Source organism: Varanus komodoensis, unplaced genomic scaffold (genome assembly GCF_004798865.1).
Source record: "Varanus komodoensis strain SLA01 unplaced genomic scaffold, ASM479886v1 scaffold17, whole genome shotgun sequence".
In the NCBI taxonomy this organism is placed as follows: domain Eukaryota; kingdom Metazoa; phylum Chordata; class Lepidosauria; order Squamata; family Varanidae; genus Varanus; species Varanus komodoensis.
In genome coordinates this window covers 26,113,953-26,140,466 of record NW_025335505.1, presented here as the reverse complement: position 1 = coordinate 26,140,466, position 26,514 = coordinate 26,113,953, and the positions used below count along the sequence as shown (strand labels likewise).

The 26,514-nt window shown below is 37.7% G+C and overlaps 2 protein-coding genes across 15 annotated transcripts; one reads left to right on the top strand and one right to left on the bottom strand.

Moving 5' to 3' along the window:
- Nucleotides 1–1,447: 1,447 nt before the first annotated feature.
- On the bottom strand, nucleotides 1,448–11,902 carry PAK1IP1 (PAK1 interacting protein 1). Of its 5 annotated transcripts, none has more exons than XM_044426368.1 (10): nucleotides 11,769–11,902; nucleotides 9,743–9,905; nucleotides 9,505–9,619; nucleotides 7,447–7,521; nucleotides 6,476–6,528; nucleotides 5,466–5,611; nucleotides 4,959–5,056; nucleotides 4,586–4,685; nucleotides 2,443–2,572; nucleotides 1,448–2,353 (listed from the first exon to the last, which is right to left on the bottom strand). In XM_044426368.1, exons 1-10 carry the CDS (start codon nucleotides 11,829–11,831, stop codon nucleotides 2,202–2,204), a joined length of 1,095 nt encoding a protein of 364 aa, XP_044282303.1. In that variant the 5' UTR covers nucleotides 11,832–11,902; the 3' UTR covers nucleotides 1,448–2,201. The 5 variants fall into 5 exon arrangements, with proteins under 5 accessions (XP_044282303.1, XP_044282302.1, XP_044282305.1 ...); XM_044426367.1 differs by lacking the exon at nucleotides 9,505–9,619 and adding an exon at nucleotides 9,066–9,186; XM_044426370.1 differs by lacking the exons at nucleotides 9,505–9,619; nucleotides 11,769–11,902 and adding exons at nucleotides 9,066–9,186; nucleotides 10,978–11,002.
- On the top strand, nucleotides 11,592–26,256 carry LOC123021558 (tRNA selenocysteine 1-associated protein 1-like). Of its 10 annotated transcripts, none has more exons than XM_044426377.1 (10): nucleotides 11,592–11,690; nucleotides 14,332–14,498; nucleotides 17,860–17,925; nucleotides 18,844–18,920; nucleotides 19,016–19,137; nucleotides 21,245–21,421; nucleotides 22,448–22,567; nucleotides 23,484–23,877; nucleotides 24,994–25,036; nucleotides 25,876–26,256. In XM_044426377.1, the coding sequence occupies exons 4-10, from the start codon at nucleotides 18,891–18,893 to the stop codon at nucleotides 26,010–26,012; spliced, it is 1,023 nt and encodes a 340-aa protein (XP_044282312.1). In that variant the 5' UTR covers nucleotides 11,592–11,690; nucleotides 14,332–14,498; nucleotides 17,860–17,925; nucleotides 18,844–18,890; the 3' UTR covers nucleotides 26,013–26,256. The 10 variants fall into 10 exon arrangements, with proteins under 10 accessions (XP_044282312.1, XP_044282309.1, XP_044282308.1 ...); XM_044426375.1 differs by lacking the exon at nucleotides 11,592–11,690 and adding an exon at nucleotides 12,144–12,241 and having other exon boundaries at nucleotides 19,013–19,137; XM_044426374.1 differs by having other exon boundaries at nucleotides 17,860–18,920; nucleotides 19,013–19,137.
- The last annotated feature ends 258 nt before the right edge of the window (nucleotides 26,257–26,514 follow it).

The following is a 26,514-nucleotide window of genomic DNA, read 5'->3' as shown; positions in this document are numbered from 1 at the left end:
AAAATATAAAAAGGTGAATTCTCAGACTGTCTATACTGAGGTTGCTTGTTCTGCTGGCTATCTTTATAGAAATCATAAACTACTTATGTTGCCCAGGCCTAATTTAGAAGTAGCATATGTGCCCAAAATTCAATGAATGCAATCTCAGAATTCATTTTTAATAGGCAATTATTTTAAAGAACCAAATTGATGCAAAAAAAGCAATGTTATACATTAGTACTTTTAAATAAATCAGAATCTTTTGGTTAGCAAATTTTAAAATGTAAACTTCCCACATTTAACATCAATGTTAGAACTAAAGACCATTAACTCCTCCTGCATTCCTCTATTTCCATTAAAATCAAGTTATTTAGAATGTGTTCCATTTTTGTTATTCACCTGAAAATAAGCAGAATTATAATATGGGGATTCAGTGTTTGGGGAGATAACTTTCATTTATTTTTCTTAATAATACAAAAATTACTTTCTACAAATAACAAAAAAACATTTTTTTCACAGAAATCACAAAATCATACAGTTGGAAAGGGCCTAACAGGCCATCAGGTCCAACTGCCTGCCCAAAGCAGGACTTAAATCTTCCATCCAGATTCCAAACATCCAAGATTAGGCAGGATCAGGCACTTCAGGCTATCATTTCCCTTCTTGGTTGCTTCACTTTGATGTACTACACATACAGCAGAATCCAAAGTGTTTCATCATAACCTGCTGAGCTTGGGGGGATTACAGACATCCTAAGAAGAGTGTGGGAGTCAACATCTCCTCCATGCTTCTTCTGCCATGCAAAGCACTTGGTAGTTGAATTTGCCTTAGTGAAGCTCAAGGAAGGGAAGCAGGAGGTACTTCCAGGAAACAATGGTTGGCCTCATTTCTCTCTCACCTCCCTGCCCACCCACCACAAAACTGTTTCCAAAGTTGCTCTTGGAACACAGTTCTTTTCAAGCCAGCTGCGACGGTGTCTTGCAGGTGCCTTGAGTTTTTCCATTTTTGGTGCTATCGCTAATTGCAGTCATTACCAAATTAATTGTATATGTAATATGCCAAGAGGCTAAGAGTTAATATTTTACCTACATTTTCCAAAATTCAGTTTAATACATGCTCACCAACGGTTCCATGGAGAAGTGTTTATAAAAGGTAAAGGTTTCCCCTTGATATTAAGTCCAGTCGACTTTAGGGGGCAGTGCTCATTTCCATTTCCTAGCCGAGGGAGCCAGCGTTTGTCCGCAGACAATCTCCATGGTCATGCGGCCAGCATGACTGAACACCAAAGTGCACGGAATGCTGTTTACTTTCCCACCAAAGTGGAACCTTTTTATCTACTTGCATTTGCATGCTTTCGAACTGCAAGGCTGACAGAAGCTGAGATGGAGCAACAGGAACTCACCCTGTTTCGATCAACCAACCAGCAGCCCAAACCACTGCAGCACCTGCATCCCATAAAGTGTTTATACCTATTGGCTATAAACACGTATTAAGGTCTGTTTTGCTCTATAGTCTCTAACGTGGCTTATGGGCACAGGAAGCTGCTCTAAACGTCATTCTGGCTAATGGGTGGGGTAGAAATTGAATAAATACGTTAGTCTTATATATACAGAACTCATCCTATTGCATTTGCTTCCTAATATAGGAAAGCAGATCTGCATGTATAGCCTTTTGCATAAAATGTCTGGTCCTTATTAAAACAAATGACAGTACAGTAAGTTATGTTCTATGTATGTTTCCTGAAATACATACAGGTATGTTCTTATTTAATCCAATGAATGAAGTTCTGAACATGAAAGTTTCCTTTCTAAGAGCAACAAATAGAAAGGACTAAGGAAAACAGAACACCCCTGCTGGAAATTTCATTAACAATTTACAAACGATGCTATGGGGTTTTCTGTATTTGAGTTATGCTTTCAAAAATGCAATAGAAGTTAGAATTATGACAATTAAAGAAAACGCATACAGTTAACTCATGAACTCCAGAATTTGTTAGCAACTTGCAAACAATTTTAAGTTCTTCTAAAATAAGAAATATTTATTTTTATTTGATACAGATATTTCTCTCATTTTTAAAACAGTCAAAAGATCTGAAAACTGACTATTTTCTGTAGATAGTAATAAATCAAGCTGTCATAAATAGACATAAATGGGAAAAATGAAACCTGATTTGTGGACATTTAGTATATTTTGAAGACTGAAAATAGTAATGAAACCATTATTTATTTTAATTTTTGCAACTTTTTCTTCTTTTGTTGTACATCTGCAGATTTTCTTTTTGTGTAGGCTTCCTGGCCATCTCCCTCTGCTGACTTATCACAATCAATCCAACAAATCTTCTTTTTCTTAATCAGTGGTTCTTCTGCTTCACATACTGGAACAAAATTATTAACTGTTAAAAATGTAATTACATAATTTGTTTTTAATTCAACTGAGACAAACTCTAATGAATTCTTATGATACCTTGAGCTGAAGATACCATGGCTTCATTAGCTGTCTGCTTTGTTTCTGAGACTCTTTTGAGCCACACTGCTAAGCATGTAAGCCTGGCCTTAGTATTGACTTCACATAGCAATGATGGGGAATCTGTCATCTGAAGAAATAAAAGTCAGTTCATGTAAATTCCAGAAAAATAGTAATGTTATTCTGCAGCTGCCAAAAAATACATACAACATTTAAGCAAGTGCATTTATTGTTGCATGAGCTTTCTAAGACAACAACCTACATGACCAAATAAATGAATTATGAAAGGTTAGTGAAGAAGCTTGAGATTATGGCAGCAATGAAAATAATAAAAAATAAATCATAAACATCTACTCTGGCTGTATTTACACATAACAACAAGCCATGACAGGAATAGCTTGTTATGTGTGACTACTGGAAGCATGGTGAAACATGGTATATAGGGTTACTGTGAATCACCACGGAGAATGAACAGTTTGTTCTAAGATTTCCACATTGTTTTTTGTCACATGTGAAGCTATTTACAATGTTTTTCTGCAGTTTTCCTCTTTTAGCCAGTGAGGTTGCTGGAAAGAGTGGCCGCAGAGGTTCCAGCCACCATGTTCCACTGCCCTATTTGTCTGGCAACAGCTGAGTTGCTGGTGAACAGGCCAGTGATTGACTGCTCTCATGCTCCTTGTCTTCCCTCCCAGCATGCACTCCCTCATGCTCAGCTGCTGCCATGCCCACCACATGGCCAATTACCTGTCTACCTCCCAGCAGGTTGCACGCCTCATGCACTGTGTGGCAGATTGCCAAACTGTTCGCCTCATTAGGCAATGCTGCAATGTTGTCTCATGATTGCCTGTCCCTTCTGCAAGGCTCACAGGATGCGGACATGTCCACACCTCTTGCAATCTTTGCAATTCGGCAGGAGGTGCATGAGGCAAGTAAGCTGGCTAGGAGGTAGGTAGACAGGCAATTGAAAAGGCAGTACATGAAATGGGTGATTGGCCAGGTGGCTGACACGGCAGCAGCGAGGCAGCCAGACACTAAGAGTATGTACCAGAAGGGAGGACAGGGCAGCAGAGGCCATATATTATAACCTATATATAAATAGCGTCCCGTCCCGTCCCCCCCACCAGATATATATACATCACAGTAGGGGCTTTTTCGCACAGCACTTTGTTAAAGTATAAAATTTGCTATCACTAAGCATAGAGATGGTGAGCAATACGGATGTATTTAAAGGAGATTTGACAAATTCAGTGAAGATAAGGTTACTGATAGTTCCAATCATGATGGTGATACATTACCATTAACAGGGGCAATAAGCTTCTGTGTACGAGTTGCTGGGGAACATGAGTAGGAAGGTGTTATTGTACTCATGTCCTACTTATGGGTTTTTCAAAAGCAAATTAATTATCTACTATTCAAATGAAATACTGGACTTGCTAGGCCTTTGGTCTGATTCAGTGTGTTTCCTCTTCTGCTCATTTATACAGATAGGATGACAAAGCAGTGACACAGTGCACTGTGACCATTCAGTGAAACAAGCCGTATTTCCAACTATTTCATTACAGAAAATTAATATATTTTTAGATGCCAGAACAGCTATAATTCAAGTGGCATGTTGCCAACTTTTTGCAAATCTTTAGGTCATACTGACAAAACCAGAGAGAGAAAGCAAGCTAGCTTTCACTAGGTTTAGAAGCAAAGAGTTGTTCAATCTCATAAGGTCACTGTGATACAGAAATACCACTAAACTGTTTGTGAGAAAAGGGTGGAATATGATGAATAAGCACAAATAGCATTCAACACTAAGGAAGAGATGCAGTTCATACCCAATTAAACCAAAGTCTCTTTAGTTTTTAAAAAAAGCAGTTAAGTATAACTGCAACATGATTTGATCTGTAATTAATGAGAAGCTCCACTAACACTGTTGGAAAACCAACTGGACATATAATACTATATCCTCTTTTTGTCCTTGCACAAGCGTAAAATCTAATGTGCAATTATGCTTGGGCAAATTATTGAGATGTAATTTTTACACTAATAGTTGTGCAAGAGCTAGAAGAATATTACCTTCTGTATCTTTTAGCCGTGGAATGTTACATACCCTAAGTATTCTTCCATGAACTAGACAGCCTGATAATTTACAAACCTTGTCCAGATCAAGACGCCACATCTTAATGTATCCATCATTGGATGCAGTCACCAGAATATGTGAACCTTCCATTTCAAAACTGTAGATTTCTTTTATTCTATGGAACAGTAGTTGATATTAAGTATAATATATGAAATCAGGAAGAATTAAACAGCAAAGACGAAGAAACCTGGTAAGATTCAACAACTACTGGTGTCAGTTGGAAAAATCAACACATTTCATTCTTTCAAAATGAAATCAGTAAAACTTAAAGTACTGATTCTTTGGAACTTCTTTATGAAAGTGTTATGAAGGAATACCACACATGTTAAAAATTAAACCATAATATGCAAAATACCCTAAGCAATGATGTGATTCAGCAAAATTATACCTGTTCTCATGAGCTTTAAATTCACAAACGCACTTTGCAGATTTACAGTCAAATAATCGTACAAATTCTTCATCTCCTGCAACGGCAACTATGGTATCCTTTAAGAAAAGATTAAAAAATTAGATGAGATTATTTATTTATTTATTTATTTAATTTAAATTTATTTAAAGCATTTTAGCTAGAGTGGTACCTCAGCTTACAAACTTAATCCGTTCCACGACTCTGGTCAATACCCGAATTGGTTGCGAGCCAGGTCAAATTCCCCCATAAGGTTCAATGTACGTAAGGTTAATCTGTTCTGTAAAGATTTTTTTTAATCACAGGGAAGACGGGCACAATCGCGGGTGTGCCTGTGCAGGGAAGATGGGCGCGATCCTTACCCAATGCAGAGTTTGCAACCTGAGTCAAAATTTTTCTGAAATTTTTGTTCATGACCTGGTTTGGTCGTGAACTGAGGCATTTGTGAGCTGAGGTACCACTATGTTGGGACATCACTTTTCTACTTACTGTAATAAACTGTACTGAAGATATTCTTTTTTCTGTAACAATTGTGCCAGAGACAGAAGCAGTTTCAAGCTTGTACATATCCATTTTGTTAGCTATAACCACAATATACATCTCACCACTAGGTGACCACCGAACAAGATGTGCATCTAAGAAGAAACCACAATAAAGATTTCATAAAAGATGGACCTCAAAGAATCACATTGCAAGACATAAGTAGGTCTAATATTAGCTATCAATAACATAATTCAATAACCGTACCAAAATTAGAAGCATCTAGAACACTCTTTAAACTCCTAAAAGATAATTTAAAGTTTATCAAGCTCTTTCTCCCTGTTTTATGTTTAATGCTTTTATTAGAGGATTTTTGGAAAGAAAAAGTTAAGCTTTTCATTTACTTCTATGTGTTAAATTAACATTTGAATATTGGATAACATTTCTTCTGAAAATTTCTGAACAAGCTCAACATGGTGCTAAGAATTATTCACAGTACACAACACTAAATATATTTATTTATATTTCCATTTATATGCCATCTACTACTGAAATATAAATTTTCTACCATGTTTTGGTGTTTTGTTATAAATGTGCTGGCTGAGGAGCTGAAGACCCTTCTCAAATATCAGTTAGCAGCAAATCAAGGGATTTGTCATTGTATTCCTAAACTTATCTGCCCACACTCAGAAGTAAGTCTCACTGAGTTCAACAAGGTCATTCCCAGCTAAGTGGCTGTAGGATTGAAGAGGTGTCAAACTGGAGGAGATAACAGTATTTAGGATTGGGATTTTTTTTTTTAGCCAGGAATCAACCAACTGCCAATACGGAGGTTAGCTACTCCTAAAGCAGTTTATGAAATGTGGAGACATTGAAGAAAGGTAGCACATTTTTAATTAACAAATTGATGTTTTCTATATTTTCAAAGCTGCATTGCAACCAAACAATTGCAATAGACTTTGAACACAGCTATTTCTCTACTATGGAACACATGAAAATACACAGCGAAAGGAACATACTTTGCTTTAGATTTTTTATGAAAGCAGATCTTCCTTCTACAAGGTTCCATGTTCTGAAAAATATCAATAGAATGGATAAACATATTTTGGAGTGAAAAAATAAGTATGTTCAGAAATAAATACGTTCATAAACATCCAATGTAAGAGATGTTACGTTAATTTAATTACCGGTACTTTCAGTTTTTCTACATTAAATATCAGCAGCATATTTTCCAAGAACTCAAATGGGTGGGAGGACAACTCTATCCTTTTCATACCTGATTCCCAATCAGCCAGAAGGTAACAAAGCCATAGGCAAAGATATTCTCCCACATTTTTAAATGATAATATGATGGCAGCAGAAACTTGAGAGGCAATGACACTGTACCCTGTGCTTTCTCATCAAAACGATGTGGTAGATTATCCCCTTCATGGCAAGAACCTCAAAGGGGTTTTTTGGACCAGGCTTCACTGAGGGTCCTTTCACTTTTCTACCTTTTTCCTGAGATTTTTGGTGCTCAGGAAGGTGGGAAGCATGCACCATTCGAGCTTGTCAGCTAGCTGTCAAACTCTGGTTCTTTTTTAAAGGACTTTTTAAACAGAACTCCCCAGGATTTTTTCACAGGGATCTTTCATGATTATATATGCCCTTGTGAAAAAAAAACCATGAAGGATTTTGTCAATAATGCGTGGGCCTCTCAAGTCTTGTCCATTTGCCTCCCCACCCCTCCAACAACTACTGGTCCTCAAAAAAGAAAACACTCTAGGAAATAAGTTTATGGTTTCTGCCACATTAGCTTCATTCTTAAAACATACTAGGAAGCAACTCTGGAAAGGCTGTTGTTTGCTTCCTAGGATGTCTTAGGGAAAGTGTAGGAAAATGTTTCCACAGCAAGAAAAATGTTTCCACCACAACAATAGAGCCTGTTCCAAGATTTTGATAAAAGCTTAAAATAAAGAGGATTTTTAAAGTTTGTAGCCTTTCAGCTCACCTTAATGTCTTGTCTGTTCCTACTGACAAAGCCAGCTTTCCAGAAGGATGAATAGAAAGAGATGTCACATGTCCCCTAATAAAAACAAGTATACTCCATAATTCACAATTCACAACTCCTATTTTCAGATTAATACTAATATTCCGCTCCAATTTTTCACAGCCTGATTCCAAGCTCTTTCTTTAGATCTTATTTCACTGTAAACTGCTATAAATGACTTGAAACAAAACATGCTAAGTTTCTGCACTTCAATATTACATATGCCTAACTCAAATGACTTGCCAAAACCACGTATGATTTGCAGAATTCTGAAAAAAAAAACCCTTATATTTAGGTTTACTATTAGTTGGTAATAGTCTATTGACTCATTGGGGAAGACAATCATGTTAAGGAAAGTTGAAGGCAGACAAGGAAAGGGAAATCCAAATAGGAGATGGATTGAATCCATAAAGGAAGCCATGGCTTTGAGCTTGAAAAAGCTAAATGGTGTTGTCATAAACAGGGCATTTTCTAGGACTTTCATTCATAGACTTGCCATAAGTCAAAGTTAACAGCAATGATTAGCTGTGATGAGTGGTATTCAATTTGCTCTGGAGGATGGTGAACTCTCCTAAAGGATGAAACTCACCTGTTCAGGTACTCTAACACTATAACCACAGGGACAGGTAGTCTGAGTGGCTCACATTACCTTTTATCAGCTTTGTCTGCCTAATTAACTACAATCCTACCTCAACAGATATAGCCCAGCTACAGGTTTCCACAATTAAGTTTGTTTTAATACACTAAACTTGGGACTACCTTTGAAACATCATGAAACCATTAGTCCAAAGTAGGACTGCTGGGTTGTTAAAAGGTACTTGCCACTTCCTAACACAGTGCTCTATCAACTGCACTAGTGTATTTCTAGGCCAAATTTAAAGTGTTGGTTGTGATCTTTAAAGGTCCAAAAGGCCTGGGACCAAGTTTTTCTGTAGGACTTGCTTATCCCATATTAACCTACTCAAACCATAAACCTCAGCGGCCCATATTCAAATGTTTCTGCCAAGTGAGATCCAGCAGATGGCTACTCTGGACAAAGCCTTCTAGTTCACAGACATGTGATCACGCAATGGTGTCTACAGGGAGTCTCTGTACTCATTTGATACTAAGTAAACATCTTAATTTCTGAGGGTTTTCAGGGGCCTGCTGGGGCTTTAACAGACTTTGGGTTTATTCACTTTAAAACTTGCTTTTGATTTTATTATTTTACCTTCTTTGTATGTTCTGCATTGCAATGATATTTTAATGTTTATACTGCTACTAAAAATAATTATGCATTTCACTGAGATGACTTTTGGTTATAAAACACAGAAATAGCATCAAAAACAAATAAATAAACCAATTAATATAAAAGCTTAGATCCAAAGCCAGAGAACCCTCAGGAATAGCATGAGATGTAGCTTTTACAATGTATGAGCATCCAACAACCACAGGACAAAATATTACACTACTCTGGAGGGTTCCTTGATTCTTCTGAGTCACTTTTTGGTGGGGTATGGAAGGAAAAAGAAAGCTTTGTTGTGTGAACAGAGTTCTCCTTGGCCCAAGCTAAAATAATCTTAAAAGAAAAAAAATCTTACTTGTGTGCTTTAATGGACTTCAAGCATTCCCATCTTTTTGTGTTCCAAATACACATAAAACCATCCTCAGCACCACTCAACAGATGTGTACTTCCATAGAATTCCAAGCAGGTTATGGTGCCTGAAGATCAACATGGTCAATTCCTTTTAATAAATTATAATCTATTGTATCAGTTATTGGATGGTTATAGAAATAAAGCAATACATAAGTTTGAATTATAATTTGTCATCTATATTTCAAAATGGCAACTTTGCAATGAAATATTTAGGCATTACCCTCAAAGCAGGATAAAATGTATTTGGAAAATTATGTGTATTCCTTGATGTATAGAAACTCCCCAGTTCTAAGACTAATTATTTGGAATTTAAGCCCATTGAAATTTATGCAGTTTATTATTTCTGTATGTTATTTTGGATGAAAAGTAATACAGATCAATACATGCAGACTGAGTTCCTCTCAGAGCTGGCTTCCCCATTCTGCTGATCACTGAAATGAACAGGGAAGTCTTCATGTACCATGCTTTCATTGATGCTTCCACATATGCAAGGAGCCTCTGGAATAAGGCAAAATATTACATCTATTTCAGTTTGATAAATGAGAATTATGTAAGCTACCTTGAGTTCCTTGAAGGAAAAAAGACAGGCTATAAATAAAATAAAGAGGGTAAGCTCCTTACCATTGTGCTGCATCAGCGCCCCATGTTCTGTCTTTTTTTTCATATCATAAATTTGTATAGTTTCATCCCTGCTGCCAGTGACTACATCTCTGTCATTCACCGCTATTGCTGACAATGAAGCACTGTGGGCATGGTGGGTGAAATCAGGAACAACTTCCCATTTCTGAAGATTAAACATGAAAGAAAAAAATCTTATAAAGATCACAGTAACTGATTTACACTTTGCTGATATTACTTCAATGGAGACCCATTTTAAAACACAAACTTACACAAAATAATACCAAACTACACTTAATTTCAGAAGTCGTGTTCTAGTAAGACAGTACAAGTTGTTGTGGAAGCAATGAGATTAATCATGACTAACCATTATAATTGTAGGTGGGACTTAGATTAACTTACCAAAATCAGTATACAAAATGAATTCTATTCAATTGTACTTGTATTAGCTTCCCTACTCAGCTTTTCCCCAATGAGAGTTCATGTTGAAGGAGATGACTGATAAGTCCACATATATAAATCTGAAAATATTATGATCATGACTAGTTTGCACTTGGCCTCCTAAAACTGTATCTTGTCCAGCATTTACAAATATAATTAGAAATTGTAACACATTTTATTTGATAAATGTGATGGGTGGATAGAAAACAAATTCTAAATTTAAATGCTAATCAAGCACTTTCGTATGTCATTATCTGGCTTAACATGAATGTTACCAAAGCATTCAAAGTGAATTTTCAAATATGGAATGCTCTTTTAAACTTGAGACTGTTAAAACTATGTTAACATAAATAAATATGGATTAAAATAAGTTTTTAAAAATTAAATAAAATGTGTGGAGTGTTCACCTATTTTAAGTTAGTGTTATTACAAGGTATCTACCTTTATTCAGATAGCTAACAAAAAGCCAGGAAAGGCCATGAGCTGAAAAATAAAGAAAATTCAGTCGTTGTTTTGCATGCATAGCACTACACCTACAGTCTGTTTCTGTTCAGGCAGTACCATCTGCTTCAGCTTCCAATTAATACTGTTACAAAAAGCTATGCCTATTTGTATGCATTACATTGCAGTGCTACACGAAATGCCAGCCTGTACATTGTGTTAGCTATAGGCAACCTGGCACTTCTCAGATGCTTTGGAGTACAACTGTTAGCCAACCAGAATACTCAGTGGTCAGGAATTATTATTTTATTAGGTTTCTATCCCACTTTCTTTTTTAAGAACTCAAAATGGCTTACATCATTCTCTTCCTCATGCACTCAGTCTTATCCCCACAACAGCCCTGTGAGGTAGGTTGGGTTGAGAGTCTGTGAGTGGCCCAAAATCATCCAGTTGACCCTATGACTGGCGGGAAGTAGAACCCAGATCGAATGAGTCCCAGTCCCACACTCCTAACCACTACACCATACTGGCTCAGAAACATGAATACACGTAAGGTTACAGGAAGCCCCCTGCTGGATCAGGCTAAAGGCCCAGGTAGTCCAGCATCCTGTGCCGACAGATGGCCACCCAGCGCCTCTAGTAAGCCTTTAACAAGTTTCACAGCTCCCCAGCAACGGCCTCTGAACCCTGGGCGCACCAGAAGCCTAACAGGAACCATGCCCTCTCAAGGTATCGGGCTTTCAACTGAGACGTGGCTTTTATGACAGCACAACAGGGCAGGCTCTTCTCCTTTTCGTATTATCCGAGCCAAGGCCCGTTCGGCCGCGCGACACCTGCGAGGCGCGAACCGCGTGGCCTCCTCAGGATAGCAACGCCTGCGGCCTACTCCTCGCTGCAACGTGCAGAGTCCATGGGGCGGGGCTGTGTGCGGGGTGGCGCCGCGGAGGCTCCTGGGTAAGACGAGTGAGCAACTCAAGCTAACCAGTAACAGGCTTCCTTTTTATTGCGCACGTTGGCAGCGCGCGCGCGCGCAACGCAGGCGTCGCTCACGCCGCGAGAGGCCCTCGTGGTAAGTGCACAGCGCGTGAACTTCCTCCCCTCCGGCATGTGCCCCCCCCACCGCTCAGCGCCCTGTTTTCTGCCTTACCTCTCCAGGCCTCACCGCGAACCCGAATAGAATCTGTTCGTAGCATCCCCCTAACAACTCCATTTCTTTACTGCTTCAGCTACGTCTAATGAGATGGGGGTCCTTCTCTGTCCAATTGGTGGCGGGCACCCCTCCCCCTCTTCCTTGGTGGAGGGTGTCTACTTCGGCGCCTGAACAGAAGCCGGAACGAACATTTGGGCAAGCGCCCGTCTCCGCCGTTCCCTATTGCAATATCCGATTCCTTGGAGAACGTCCCTGTCACATGCAAGGAAAGGAGGAGGAGGGAGGGAGGGAGGGAAAGACCTGTGATAAAACAACAGGCAGTCTCAGGGGCAGCCCGAGGCGGAAGTCCTAACAGGAGAAGGCGAAGGGGGAGGCGCGGCAGCAGGGAGCGTTGGAAGACCCGAACGGCTCGTTATGGCGACGCTCAAGAAGGCCGGAGACGTTAGTATCCGCGAGTTTGGGGGTGATAGGTGAGGAGAGGGGCCTGCCTGCGCTTCTCACCCTAAGAATAAGCTGCATCCGTGTGCTCCACTTTCTTTTCGCAACGCTTCCGCGTGGAGCTTCTCTTGTCCCACCCCCGTCATGGAGGCCGCAGCGCGCCCTGGAGCCTTCCCTTCCCCCGCTGCTTTGCTTTTAAGCACCTTCAGGCACTAAGCCTGGGCGCACTCATTATAGCGTCTGTTCGAGTGGACTCGATGCAACTTCTAAACATGTATAAGATTGGCTGTAAATGTTGCGGGTGGTATGTATGTGTGTGCATATACATATAGCTCTACAGAACAATTGAACAGCTTTAGTTAATGTAGCTGGGCTTACTTCCTTGTAACCCACGTGTAAGACTGCAATCGTAACTGGGCTTAACGACAAACATGACTACAACTGGGTGCGAATCTGGGGCCTCCAACTTTGGAAAATATAGTTTAACGCATTGAAACTTTCAATGAGTGGCTTGCCTAAAGAGAGGAAGAAAGACAAGAATCAGTAAATAAGTTTGAGAAAATCACATTTTTGCCTATACGTACAGTTTTAGATTAGGTAAAACATTTGTCTGAAAATTGAAATGGGCAAAGCCTAGAAAGGTTTTCTTTTAAAGCTATTGATTAGACAGGCTTCTTTTCCTGAGCAGAATTTTAAACATTAAAAAATATTCAAATGGTCAGGTAAGTTTTCTTAATGCATTTGTTATAGAAAATGTAAACTACCGCATTTTGGACTTTAAATCTACAAATTCAAAAATTTAACACAGTGCTTTCTATTTTACTGATTTGCTTTACTGCTGTTTTATAGCCACATGCTTAGAAAGTTTTATAACCCATGTGCAGATTTCAGACTTCTAGGGTGCAATCCAGTGGGGATGCGCATACCCATCCAGACCTGAAGGATTGCAGATATTCTACCAAGGGCAGAAGGAATGTGGAGGCAGAGATTACTTCTGTACTTCACCTTTCCTGCAAAAGACTGAAATGGCTAATTTTGGCTATCTTGGTCTTTTGCAGGGTTTGCAAAGTGGACAAGTTGTGAGGTGCCATGGGGATACCTTATATCAAGGTGTAGTCTCACCTCAGAATGCCCTTCCCCTTGTGTCAGTTCCAAGATCGGTCTTACAATCTTGGAGTCACAACTGGCATGGAAAAAAGCTACTGGTTGCAAAGGTGAAGAAGGGTGTGCCAAATTGAGTGCCAGTCTCAATCTTAGTTTCTAAGGTAGGAACTGGGAACTGAATTTTCTTGTGGCCAGCCAGATAGGATTCACCAGCTTGGGGAGTGCACTCCTATTGATGAGAAATGTGAACTACATTTTGAGAAAGGCACACAATCCACATAACCAGTTTCTTCAGTTTTATTTTTTGTTTATTATGCAGTGAAACAAAGAGATGCAGTACCAGGCTGTAATATAAAATTGTGTGCATTATACTCTAGTTATAAACTAACATAGTTTAACAGTCAGATTTGCACAAATTTTGGAAAATATGTGAAGTACTACTGGGAAAGTTCATTTGAATTGCTCTGGTATATGTTGGTCTATGCTATTTCATTCTGATTCTGGCATTTCCAGTTGGATCTCAGAGAATAGTGCAGGGAAAAAATCTTGCCGTTATCTTGGAAACTCACTGTTGGTTAGGCTCAATAGATCAGTATTCTGATATCAGACAGTCATATATATTTAAGGGGGTTTTAGAGCGCAGTTCTAATTGATGTGTTCTCTGCACCTTCAATCTTGCAAGGTAAGATTGAAGTAATAAATTCATTATAAATAAATTATAAATTCAATAATGTATAAATTATAGTAATTTATTAAACAGAATTTGAAAAATGTGCTTGTCCAGTAGTCTTAAGAAAGACTACAGCATTTTGAAAGAAATGGCTTATTTCACAGGGATTTGTTCAAGGATAAAACTAAGCATACAAGAAACTACAGGACTTTCAACCAAATTGCAAATGCCCCCCCATTTAAGTTTTATTTAAGAGTAAATGTACGTTTTATTAAATTTATTTATTTTTGAGTTCTTAAACTATGAATATATGTCCCTAATTCTTATTTCTATATGTTTGTATTGTAGTGAACTAAAACGTTGTTGAACAATATAGGAGGAAGAAAGTACTTTGATGTAAATGGTTAGATAAATTGGAGCCAGGAATATCTTGGATCACAACTTTTTCTTGTATTCACTGTCTTCTGGAATCAAAGTTCTCTTTATTTGGAAGTTTATAAAGTAGAAGCTGACTGGTAAGTTAAATAAGCAAAATAAATTGAAATTATTAAATCTGAGGAATTAGTAGAATAACATGATCATGTATCTGATGGCAGCATCCCTGTAAATGGAGCAATGTATTAGCTTCATTAATGCATACTCATATTAGTGTTCCTAATCTTATGACGCATTGTATATTATAGAAACAGTCACCACAATTTTTCTATTTTAATTCACTTTTTGATAAGTAATTTGACACGTTCAAATTAATGTTTTTTTAATGTAGCTATGGAGACTGTGACCTGATTTTCACAGACACTCACCTCAAGTTAGAGTAACTGTTTCAGCTTCCATGAGCGCTGGGTATGATTTGAATTCATTCTCCAGGCGTGGCTGCTTTTGCTGTTTAAAACCAGGCAGCATGGCTTGTTAGAGCTGTTGTTGGGTTATTTGAATGTTGTTTAACCCTATAACAAGCCATACTGTATGGGACTGAGCAACCAAAGAAACTCTGTCCAAATGGCAATTATTCAGTTTGTGCCCGGGACATGATATAACTTAATCAAGGCACTTTGGTTTGTTTTGAGCAGCAATTTCATATGAGCTGGCCCTGTATATAGATTTATAACCCATCAACAGATTAATTTGGTAAATCCAGAAATGTTTAAATAGATACAATGTATTTTAGAAAAATATTAGCATATTTGTAGCTACTTGATTTTCTCATGGAGGACTGTGCTCCTCCTCAAGCAGTGGGTTTTCGGTTGGGAGTGTCCCTGGATTAGACTTTTCTGCTGGATGCCCAGGTGGGATTAGTCATTTTTCACTAGCTGCATCCTTGCTGAAGAAGTCATATGCAGTTTCAGTGATTCATGATTTGGCATTTTATAAATTGCAGTGTTTTTATTATGCTCTGCTTTATGTGCTGCTTAGGGCAAAAAGGTGGGCTAGAAATAAGGTACATTTAAAAAGCTGTAAGTATGATTTAATTATTGGTAAACTGTTAATTCTGTGAAGCATTCTACTTAATCTATCATTGAAATGTTTAGCAACCTGAAAGTCATAATGTATAAAACTTAAATAAAATTTTAAGCTATGCTTTCTGTTTCATATATTACTCAGAGACATTGTAAAATTCTACTAAATAAAGTGCAATAATTAATATATGGGTAATGTGATGATGGCCACCAATTTAAATGACTTTAAATAGATATTAGGCAAATTTACAGAGGATAAGTCTATTAATGGCCAATAGCTAGGATAGCTATGCAGAACCATTATGCCCAGAAGCAATATGCAGCTGACCAGCAAAAATTGGGAGGACTTTTTTGTTCTGTTTGCAGACTTCTTGGTGGCATCTAGTTTGTCCTTTTGGGAAACTGGATGCTGTAGTTGGGGCTTTTGTGAGAGCCAGAACAGCTGCTCTAAAATTCTAAAAAGTGTTTTTAAAGTAAAGATTCAGTGCATTGATTCATGGTAGATGAACATTTCAGTCCTAAAGTTATAAGCAGGTGCAATATTGTGTGGGGTAGTTTGCACTGCCATTACTGTATTATCCTGTGTGACTAGATGGGTAAGTTTTTCTGCTTGGGTCCATTGAAGTTCCAATAGCAGTAATGTTTCCTGTTGTACATTGGACACATTCTTTTCTCCACTCTGCATGGACTGTTGTCCAAAATATTTTTGGGATGGTGCATTACAATTTTGCATAGTGGAGTATCTGCTGATTGTAGCTAGTCTTGTCACAGTGGCAATGGCTGCATTAACTGCACTATTATGACATAAATCGCAGTTTCCCAGTGGGTGAACTGGTTTTCCAGATGTTGAGGACTTCATGCTAACAGGCTGATGAGACTTGGCCACCAGTTCAAAATGATGGGTGTTGTAGTCCAAAGCATCCCGAGGTATCAAATTGGGAACATCTGATGAGAGTTGTGAGGTACTGGTGCAACAGTTCTGCTCCATATCAAATACTACCAAAATTGCATAGTTGCATGTAGAAAATAGAAAGAAAGCTAACAAGAATAAATAATTAGGTTTAAGAAAAGTGCTGTGCAGAAAGACTGGTATGCCATTTTATTAGTATAACAGGAAACTATAAAATTATGCAGAATAATTGCTTACTGGCATTTCCTACTTGACAATTGGATTAAAAAAGAACAGAAAAATGGGTCAACAAACTAATTTTTCATGTAACCTGATGTCACCATGCCAGGAACTATCACAGCTGGCAAGCTTCTGTTACAAACAGTTGTAATGCACCCAATCCTTCAGTTTTCTGACTAAGTTTGCATCCAAACATTTTCTGATACCTTAAATCAGGATTGAGGAACTCTTTAGCCCTGAGGATAGATTCTTCTCTGACTCAGTCCCAGGAGCCAGATGATGTCAGGGGGCAGAACTTCCCCCCAGACCCCACCCTTTGACATCATAGCAGAGTTTCTGTATGAAGGCTCCTGTTTCTGCCTTCATAGAAAACTGCTTTTTTAGTGGGAATGGGAATGTCCACTGCTACCTCTAATTGTTGATTAGAGATAGCAGCTGGGATTCTCTTCATGCCCTGCTCATCTTCTAATTCTGAGGAGAAACAGTGAACGGGGGTAATCCTTGTTATCTCTGGTCACTGATTGGAGATGAAAACCAGGTTTCCTTTCAGCCTCTAGGGTTGGTGGCTTGGGAAGGGAGCCAGATGTGACCTTGGACTGGATGGGGAACTGCTGGAGGTTCTGCATCTCTGCCTTAAATAATTTGGGGTGTGATATAATATGTTTAGCCTAATTTGGAAGAGAATATCAAATTAACTATTGGCTGTAAAAACAGGTTTTTCCCATAGTCAAATTGTTGCAGGAAGTACACTTAATATTGATGAAAGCATTTGTATTGAAACAAAATCAAGGCTTACTTAATAAGTACTATTATTTTTGGAATACTTGTAAATTATTGAGTATGAGTACTTTATAGCCTAGAGTTCCCGTACATTTTTTAAAAAAATAGAAGTTGAGGCACTGGAAGAACTGGTATATTATTTTTATTGTGCCTCATGAACAGAGCAGTTTATATATACATAATTTTCTCTTTTCCATACCCATCTTCCCATGGACAGTCTCTTCTTCAAAACCAGCCAATTTGTCTGGTATTGTAATAATGCATTTTTATAAGTGGAATATTTTTGTGTTAACTTCAGTGAATGCAGCAGAAAAATCCACGGTTCCAAATTAATGTAACATTTTGGGGCATTAGTATGTAGTTTTTGATGTAATAATACATAACGAGATACAATAGCCAGATGTACTGAACTGTGATTTTTGCATAGGTATCTCCATTGTTTTCTGTTGATGTGCACAGTAAAATCACAACAGTACTGCAATGAGGTGTTTATTCTTTCTTTTAAAACAGAGTTCAGAAAGAACAACTGTGGATTTCCTTTTCTTGTGAAGATAGTTTTTAGCCATGGCTAGCCAGGTAAGATTGTTTGTTGAGAATGAAGCCACATTCATAAATCCTAAGGGGAAGACACATTCCTGCCCAGAGCTGTTGGCAAATGTCAAGCTTAAGCCAAGTATTTCTGGGTGAGAGTGGTGGTGGGTTTTAGCCCTATGCTTTCCTCAGATATATTTCTGACAGATTGTTCTCCCCTGCTGTGGAATTCTTAATTATATCAACTGAAGCAGCTTGGGGGCAGAACATGAAACCTCACTTTCTACACTGTTGTGCAGTGAGTTTTTGTGGTGGGACTTTCCTGTAACACTCACTATTTAGGATAACTTCATTGGAGCACTAGAAGTGAAATGATACCATCCATGTAAGTAAGTCTTAACGAAAATGTTGAAACTGTATTGCTAAGGTGATTGATACTGTCTTTGTTACCTTGGCTACTGCCTCCTTCCCTTTTCCTTCCCATATAAATTGCCTCTGCTTCCTTTTTTCATTGTGGCTTTTTTGTCACATGCATGCTGCTGGTGTGAAAACTGGGCAGAACTTTCCTCGGTTTTGCCCTAACTTCGGTCTGCCCCAGATAGTTTCCCTGAGATAGTAGTATTCAACACCTGGCAGGGTAGAACGCTGTCTTTGAAAAGAGTCCACATCCCCCTTTATGTTTAAAAGATAGTGACCTGGCTCTGCATCTCATTCACAGGATTTAATTCTGCCATAGTTTCTCTGAGTGTGTCTCTGAGAAATCTTAAGCAGGGTCCTGCTGTAACACCAAATCTTACACTACATGCTTGTTCAGCCTCTTAACAGTTAACTTTTTTTTCAAAATGAAGGAAACCGAGGGAGTCAAAATCTTGGCGTGAAAAGCAGTCACCCCTATAGCCAGCTTGACCAAGTCAGAGGAATATGGCTTTTCATACAATCCTTTGGCTCTGTTATTTTTGCCAGGCATTTTCCCCAGAGGCTGCTTTCCCTCATGGGAGGCGGAGGGAGAGATGGGACCCCAGGCTTCTGTCAAGGGAAAGGTGAATATGGGGAAATCACCGAGGTGGTGATCGGGAGAGGGAGGGAGGCATTTAATTGAGATGAAATACTGTATAACTGTTTTTCATTCTAGCAGGATACAGTGGGAAAGGCCAAAAAAGAAAGCCTGCCTCTGTGGTGGAGATCCCCCCACAAAAAACGGAAGAAAAAGAGTAAAGCAAGAGCAGGAAGACCAGATTTTACTAGTATTCCAAGCAGGTGAAGAAACCTTGAACTGACAAGAAAAGAGCTGGCTCTTGTCCTATAATAGTATCTAAATCAATTAGCAAGACATTAATAAAAACCAATATATTAGGTTGTTTTCAGATTTTTCTGTAAATCTTTGTGGATGGAAAAATGTTTATCACATAGCAAAATAAACAAGTCAATTTAATAGAGCTGTTAAATATATTCAGTAATTTTCAGAGGCTCTGTGGATGTGAACTTCTATTGAAATCATCTGGAATGAAATAAGTCAAATGGCTTCAATAGGCAATTGTTCCTGGACTGTCTGGAAAATACTATTCAACATGAAGGCTGCGGTATCTACTGGTAGATATGCAGAATATACAAGAACATTCTGCCTTGTTGGGTCGATTACTGCTTCTCAAGGTTTTTCAATATGCCTTCTTATTATCACTCAAGATGTCCCTAGTGTGTTGGGTCCTTTTAAATTTTAATACTTTAAGGTTTTTGCCATATTTGGTACTATTATTCAGCATGTATTATGCATGCCGAAAATCCACAGCAGTCATACCATTGGCTAGAAAGCCAAGAACCTTATCTTGGCACTACAAAGTATTAGCATTGCAATTGGAATCTGAATTGGGAATCAAGTTTGTAGCAGGATATTGAACAGCATCATTCACACTCATAAATTCCACATGAATTTTAATCATGCCACGTAATAAAAAGCAATGTAGTAATTAAATCCAAATTGATTTTGAGATTTTCTCCAAATTTAGTTAACCACTTGAATTTATTCATAGAACTACTCAAAACTTTATTGGTATTGAGCTTTTGACCAATGGAATTTGTGTACAGGATCTGTGCATTAAATATATTGCTTTCTCTGGTGGTGATAGTCGCTGGGCCACAGGGCTGCTGTGCCCCCCTTCCTCAGAGCAACAGTAATACTTGACCATATTTTGGAGAATTGTCTGTAATGTTTGAGCTTGATCTCCCTGACTTGCCTGCTTTTATTGAACAAAAAGTCTAAAATGGGAGTATAAAGATAGATGTATAGGTTGGAAAAGTAGTAAGTTTAGGCTCTTGATGCCTACATAGGTTATCCTACATATAAATCCTATAAGCATTTAACTCAGTGTGGTGCAAACATAGAATGACTAAGGTGTATCATACCAAAGGTGCTTGCAGAGTAGAAGCTTCCAAACAATTTGGGGTACACTTTATCAAAGAAAGCAATAACAACAAGTTGTTTAGCTAGAGTAAATAGCTAATCTGAACTGCAGAAAAATTCTTAAATTTTAGTTCTTTTTCTGAATCGGATTAAGCATGTACCTCTGATTTTGGTAAGACAATATAACTACTACACCCAAATAGTCTTTTTAGGTTCATGATTTTGGTGATAATGAAATAACAGCTGTAATAAGACATTTTGTATGATATTGTGAACACAAGGAACATTGTAGATACTAGTAAACAGTTTGTTTATTAAATGTATATCCCACCATTTTTCCTTTCAAAGAACTTAAGGCAATTTACATAATTGTCCTCTCCTCAATCTTACTCTCACAACTATAACCATGTGAAGTAGGTTGGGCTGAGTGTGTGACTGGCCCAAAGTCACACAGCTCCATGGCTGAGTGAAGACTAGAACTTGGATCTCCTGAATTCTGGTCCTGCACTCTTAACAATTGCTCCACACTTTCATAAGTGCTTTGAGAACAGCTGTCTTGATTCACGTGGAAAGCATACAAGACAATATCCACATATTACCTAATCTAGTGATTAAATTAGCTTTGGCCAATTAACTGCCTTTAGGACTAAATGTTTTTAATATTAAACATTTACATCTTGATTACTTTGTAGTGGTAGTTTTTTGTGAGGTACCAGTCCTCATACAATTTAGTCTGAAGTAGATTTTCAGATAAAGCTGTTTGAGGAGTGTTGATCAAACATGACCAGACTTTGCATTCCTCTGTATATGGTGCCAATGAATGCACCATGCGCAAGGACAAGTATTGGCTGGAACAATCTTAGGTAGGTATGTGTTTGTTTGCTATGGAAAGTGACCTAGTGGATACAGGGTCCTGAGGCTTATACTGCAAAAATTTTGGTGATAATTTCATTCTATTTCTTCTAGGCCAGAATTTCCCAGGCAAGAATTTGTTAGAGCAGAATTTACCAGGCCAGAATTTGCAATATTTGTAGGAGAGATAACACCTGAGGTGGATGATTTCTTGCTGTATGACTACTTTTTCAAAAGGTATCCATCATGTGTAGACTGTAAAGTGGCCACCGATCTGCTGGGATATTCCAGGTAATCCATCACAAATTAAAATATTGTTGGTTAGAAGCAATATGTAGCTGAGGTTCTTAGTTTGTTTCATGGTGACTCTCCATACATGAAAAACTGTTCTGAGTCTTTTAAAGTTAAGGTTGAAAACAAAAGTAATTGAACTAGCAATGTCCATTTGTTTCATATTATATTTGACTTTTTATTATTTTCTTTATTGAGATCTTTTGTGGATGAAGTCTTGTTTATAATTTAAAAAATAGTGTGAACCTGGCAGCTGGATAGTAAAGAAGGCAGTGAGACAAAATCAGTCCATGGTAGGTATAGAGAGGGAGGCAGGGAAAGAAAAATGAAACTCTGCAGAAAGGAAATACTTGTTTGTCCATAGTATTGTTGGTTGATAAAATGAGGGAGTTTTTAGGTAAATGGATGGAAAGGAGGATTGTAAGATTCAGCCTCATGAACAAATTATGACACAGAGTTGAATCCAAAGCTGTCAGTGGAAGGGAAGTAGAAGTGATACTTCCTTCTTTTGATGCACCCTCCTTGCTGCCTAGCCTTCCCTGGATGATTAGTAGATCCTCAAGAGGAACCTATGAGGACAAGGAAGTCTCATTGCTTGACCCCTGAAGTGTGGAGTTTGGAAAGTTCGAGCTTAGGTGTCTACATATAGGCATGGCTAATTGTTTGAGAACCCTGATACAATTTCGATTGTATGTCACTAATTTATGATTGTGCAACCTATATTAGAGCATAGTGTCTTGTGCTGATACAGTATGAACATATGATTGTTTAGAGGTGATGTTATTCCAGTTTAGGGTTTGAAATAAAATAGACTACTGTTTATTTCAAAATTCATTCTATAGAACATACGGTTTTTTCAACTTACTTGAAGAGAAATTGTTCTGAAAGTTAATTAAAATGTCAAAGGAAATAATTTGTGAATCCGCTGAACCACAACGAATATTTGAATAAATTGGATAGTTTTTGAATACTTGAATAAATTGGAAATGCCAGCATTTCTAAAACACATATTTTAAAATTGTCTAGGGGATATGGCTTTGTCAGATTTTCTGATGAAGGTGATATGATGAGAGCATTGCAAGATTGCCAGAATGCACCTGGTCTAGGTGGAAAACGAATCCGATTGACTTTAGGAATTTCAAAAAGGTAATGGAGGGTAAATTACCTATAAAGGCTTTTGCAGAGGTATCATTTCTATCCAATTACTCTGGGACCAAGTCTAGAATTTTTCACTATTCTGCATAATTCATGTGAATCTATTTTTGTCTGTCTTATAATAAAATTGGTAGCACATAACTCTTTAATAGCCCATGCTAAGCTTGTTCCTTTTAAAAGGAGCAATGTTGATGATAATGTTGATATGCTTTCAAAGCTTCAGCTATATCAAAGAAAATAATTACATATACTTTCTTTGGAAGGTTTCTACATGCCATTTGTACCCACAAACAATTATTTGTTCTTAACAGTTTGTTATTAGGTGTTCTTTTGCCACTTTTAGAATGTAAAAGTGAATAATAAAGGATGAGTGTACTTAAATCTATATTAATGTCTTTGTTTTGCTCTGCTTTTTTTCTTCTGGGAGAATAATCACAGTATTTGTTCTACTCATGTGTATGTCTAGATGTAACCACTTTTCAAGCTGTACCGTTTCTGTTTTTAAGATAGCAGAGTGACCAATCCTGAACAGTCTTAAGAAGCAAGCTTTCTAACTATATACAAAATGGGCTTTTTGTTTCCTAGATGTAATGTATCTACTCTATTTAAGATTCTTACAAAAACAAATAATGTATGATGGGGAAAATGTTTAATATTGTTCATTATGCAGTATATTAAATGAGCTGCATATTATAATGGTTCTGCTGCATATATGTTAAGCAAAGACAACCAGGTGAGTTTTGCCATCTAAAATGAAAGTAACTTTACCTAAGACTGCTTTTTCTAAGAAATTTGGATTTTCAGTGGCTTAGACTGAAATGGCAGACCCTGCTTAGCTTTATTTCTGCTTAGTTTTATTTTCTGTTTTTGGGAAATTCTAAGATAAGCTTTTCTACTTGCTTTTTAGATTGAAAGCAGAATTTCAGAGGTACCAGCCTTATAGTTATAATGACTATTACCAAGACTATCAGAATTATTACCGTCAGTATAATTATGATAGAAATGAACGCATTGATCGTTTTGAACGCTTTGACCGTTTTGAACGAGGCAGCCGTTTTGGTGAGCGTTTTCCTGACCGCTATCCTGAGCACTTTGGTGACCGTTTCCCTGAACGTTATGCCGATCGTGTTGGTTCTCGTTTTGGTGAACGCTATGGTGACTACCCTGAATATGGAGATTATCCTGAATATGGAGATTATAATGCTGATTATAGTGACTACAACTACAGTTATGCATCCTATGAAAGGATGCAACCAACTGGAAATATGGGACAACAAACTCTGAATCCAGCTGTATTTCAGGTATTCATGTGAATAAACATAAGCCCAAAGATGGCTCTCTTTTTTTGCATTTTTTTTGTACCAAAGATGGCATTTTGATAGAGCAGAGGTGTTTAATCTTTTTCGGCTACATCTGGTGTTGACTGTGGGGTTGAATGTGCATGCCTGGGTACACTCATTGATGGCTGTATCTAATAGATGGGGATGGACAAGTTTGGGTTACTAGAGGAGATTAATACCTTCTTCATCTCTCAGTGGTCCCAGTCATGACCACTAATAGCTGTGGGGGAACACAAGTCTTTTCTCTGGTGCTTAGTTGTTTTGGTCAGTTTACTTACGTAGGAGTGAGTATAACAGGTTATAGTTAGAATCATGTTCTTTGAACTTAATTATTTAACCTATTGCAGTAAATTTATTAAGTAGTATTTAACATGTTACAATTCTGTTAATGTTTATGTAAACCTTTTTGTGCTTTTGTCATCCTTGCAGTGAGCTACTCAAACTCTGCTCAGGTGTATTAAATCGCAGTGGCCTGGTTCACATGTAACATAAAAGGCTAAGCCATTTTTTAGCATTTCATGGAATGAGCCTGGGCAAAGTTTGGATTTGAGTGATTTCCCTCCTTCCCTCTCTTCCCATCTGACTATGTGAAGGACTTTACTACTGTTTGTCCATTAATCCTAGCTGTTATTATTTATAATCCAGAGATTGTGGTTTAAAGCCAACAGATTAGTTAAATAGTCAGCTTCATTACTCCTGTTTTGAAGCTGCCTTGTTCCGGAACTGACCATAGTTTGTAGACCACAGTATCCTGGTTTACAAGTAGTCACAAGCCAGGATTAGTTGAAAGTGGAACTAAAGCTAGTGAAATCCTTCTTCTAGCTGTATGACAGAAGGAGAAGAGGAAGTTTAGGGATTCATTGGACTCATTCTGCCTTTTATACATAGTGCCAAAGTCATTTATGGTTACATGTGAACTAGCCCTTTCTATGATTTCCTTTTAAAAGTGTGTGCAGTGGGGCTGGGCAGACTGGGGATCAGGTTACACTTATACTGTTTATGTTTTAACTCTTCCACTTCTAAAATTCATAGATAGGGAACAGTTTTAGAGAAATGATGCATGTTTGTTTTTTACAGGAGACTTCTGCTATGGTTATAAATGATGATCTAATAACAGAAGGTAATTTTGATATTAATAACATTGCAAAGTGGGAATTGATCTGGTTTTATTGAGGGCACTTCTCAAAAAAATAGTGGACTTTTTGAAAAAAAAATTGCATTCCTGTGTAGTTTTTTAGAAATAAGTCCTCCTGTCTTCAGTGGAGCTTATACCTAAGCCCATACAATTTCAGCCTGATTTGGAAATGAAATGAATTTAGGCATGTTAACAAATAAATTGAGGCCATGCAGAATATTTTCTTAATTCCATATCTAGCATAGGGTGCATGGCAAACATAGCATGTTTGTTTGTTGTGATGCTTGTTATAGCATTACTCGTATAGGTCACAGTGACCTATGTCAAACGACCCATTTAATGTTATACAGCACACCCTATAGGCTAGTGTGTGGGGGGGTCTTTTTCCCTTTCCTTTTTTTCCTTTTTTAAACAGCAATCCTGTATAGTTCAAGGCAATTTTTGAGATAGTGACGAATTACAAAGTGGTTAGGAGATTTTAGTTATCTGGGAACATGTGCAAGCCACTTGAAAAGATCATCTGTGAATTGTGTCCAATATCAAGAAAAGCCTTTATCCATTTTCCAGCAGATATGATAGTTTGAATTGCATGAACAATTAGAAGAATCTTCTGAAGATCCTGAAAATTGTTTGTTTTTTTTTGTAAGAATGTATTCAGGGAAGGAGTAATTTCAGTGAGGTGTCTTTTCTACTCTTAAATTCTCTGCAGTTTCCAAACCAACTTTATGTACTGATTTTAGTTAATACTGCTTTACCTTGAAAGATTTCCTGTTTGTACCAATTGTTTTATTATTGGCTCATTGACTTTTTGTTTACTTAAACAGATCCACAGCTCAACATAGATGTTCACAGAATGAACAGAGAATTTATGGTGAGAAGTGAAGAACTCTTTGACACACTTATGAGCTGTCATTGGCAACCTTTGGATACAGTCACTTCCGAGATCCCTACTGCTTTCTAAAAGTGTCTTATGTTAACACCATAGCATGACTATTATGACCAAGGTGCTAAATTGACATTTCTTCTACATTATTTTAGATCCCAAGTTTTAAAGCAGTGTTGGATTTTTTTGCTATGCTTTGATGGCCTTTGTAATTTTTGTTCATCACTCAGTATCTTGAAATCATGTAAATATTCTAGAAATGTAAAGGGTTAGTCTAAAGATAGACTTGACTATGTAAATAATAAAACTTTGTTTCTGCAAACATGTCAGTTGGACCCTATCCTTTAACACTAGACTATGACCTCCTAGCTTTCAAAAATCTGAAGTGGGGACTATTGCAGATGGGGTTCTCTTATCTGGCTGATTAACACGGGGGAGATTACTGGGCTAGATAGACTTCTGTTCTTACCCAGCAAGTTGGCAGAATTGGGTAGCTTACATGAAGATGTAGCCTCAAGTCATAAATGCATAAGAAATTAATTGTGAGAAAAAATCAAAGTTCTGACTAGTACCATTTCCA

Bases quoted from the DNA above. Each gene is read 5' to 3' on its own strand.
- PAK1IP1 (XM_044426367.1), bottom strand. From the start codon at position 11,831: ATGGAGTTGTTAGGGGGATGCTACGAACAGATTCTATTCGGGTTCGCG. The intron at 7,522-9,065 runs GTAAGATTTTTT...TGTTTTTATTAG, and splicing joins AAGTCCATTAAAGCACACAA to GGGACATGTGACATCTCTTT. The intron at 6,529-7,446 runs GTGAGCTGAAAG...GATATTTTTCAG, and splicing joins GGAACAGACAAGACATTAAG to AACATGGAACCTTGTAGAAG.
- LOC123021558 (XM_044426374.1), top strand. From the start codon at position 18,891: ATGGGACCCCAGGCTTCTGTCAAGGGAAAG. The intron at 19,138-21,244 runs GTGAAGAAACCT...TATTTCTTCTAG, and splicing joins TTTACTAGTATTCCAAGCAG to GCCAGAATTTCCCAGGCAAG. The intron at 22,568-23,483 runs GTAATGGAGGGT...CTTGCTTTTTAG, and splicing joins ACTTTAGGAATTTCAAAAAG to ATTGAAAGCAGAATTTCAGA.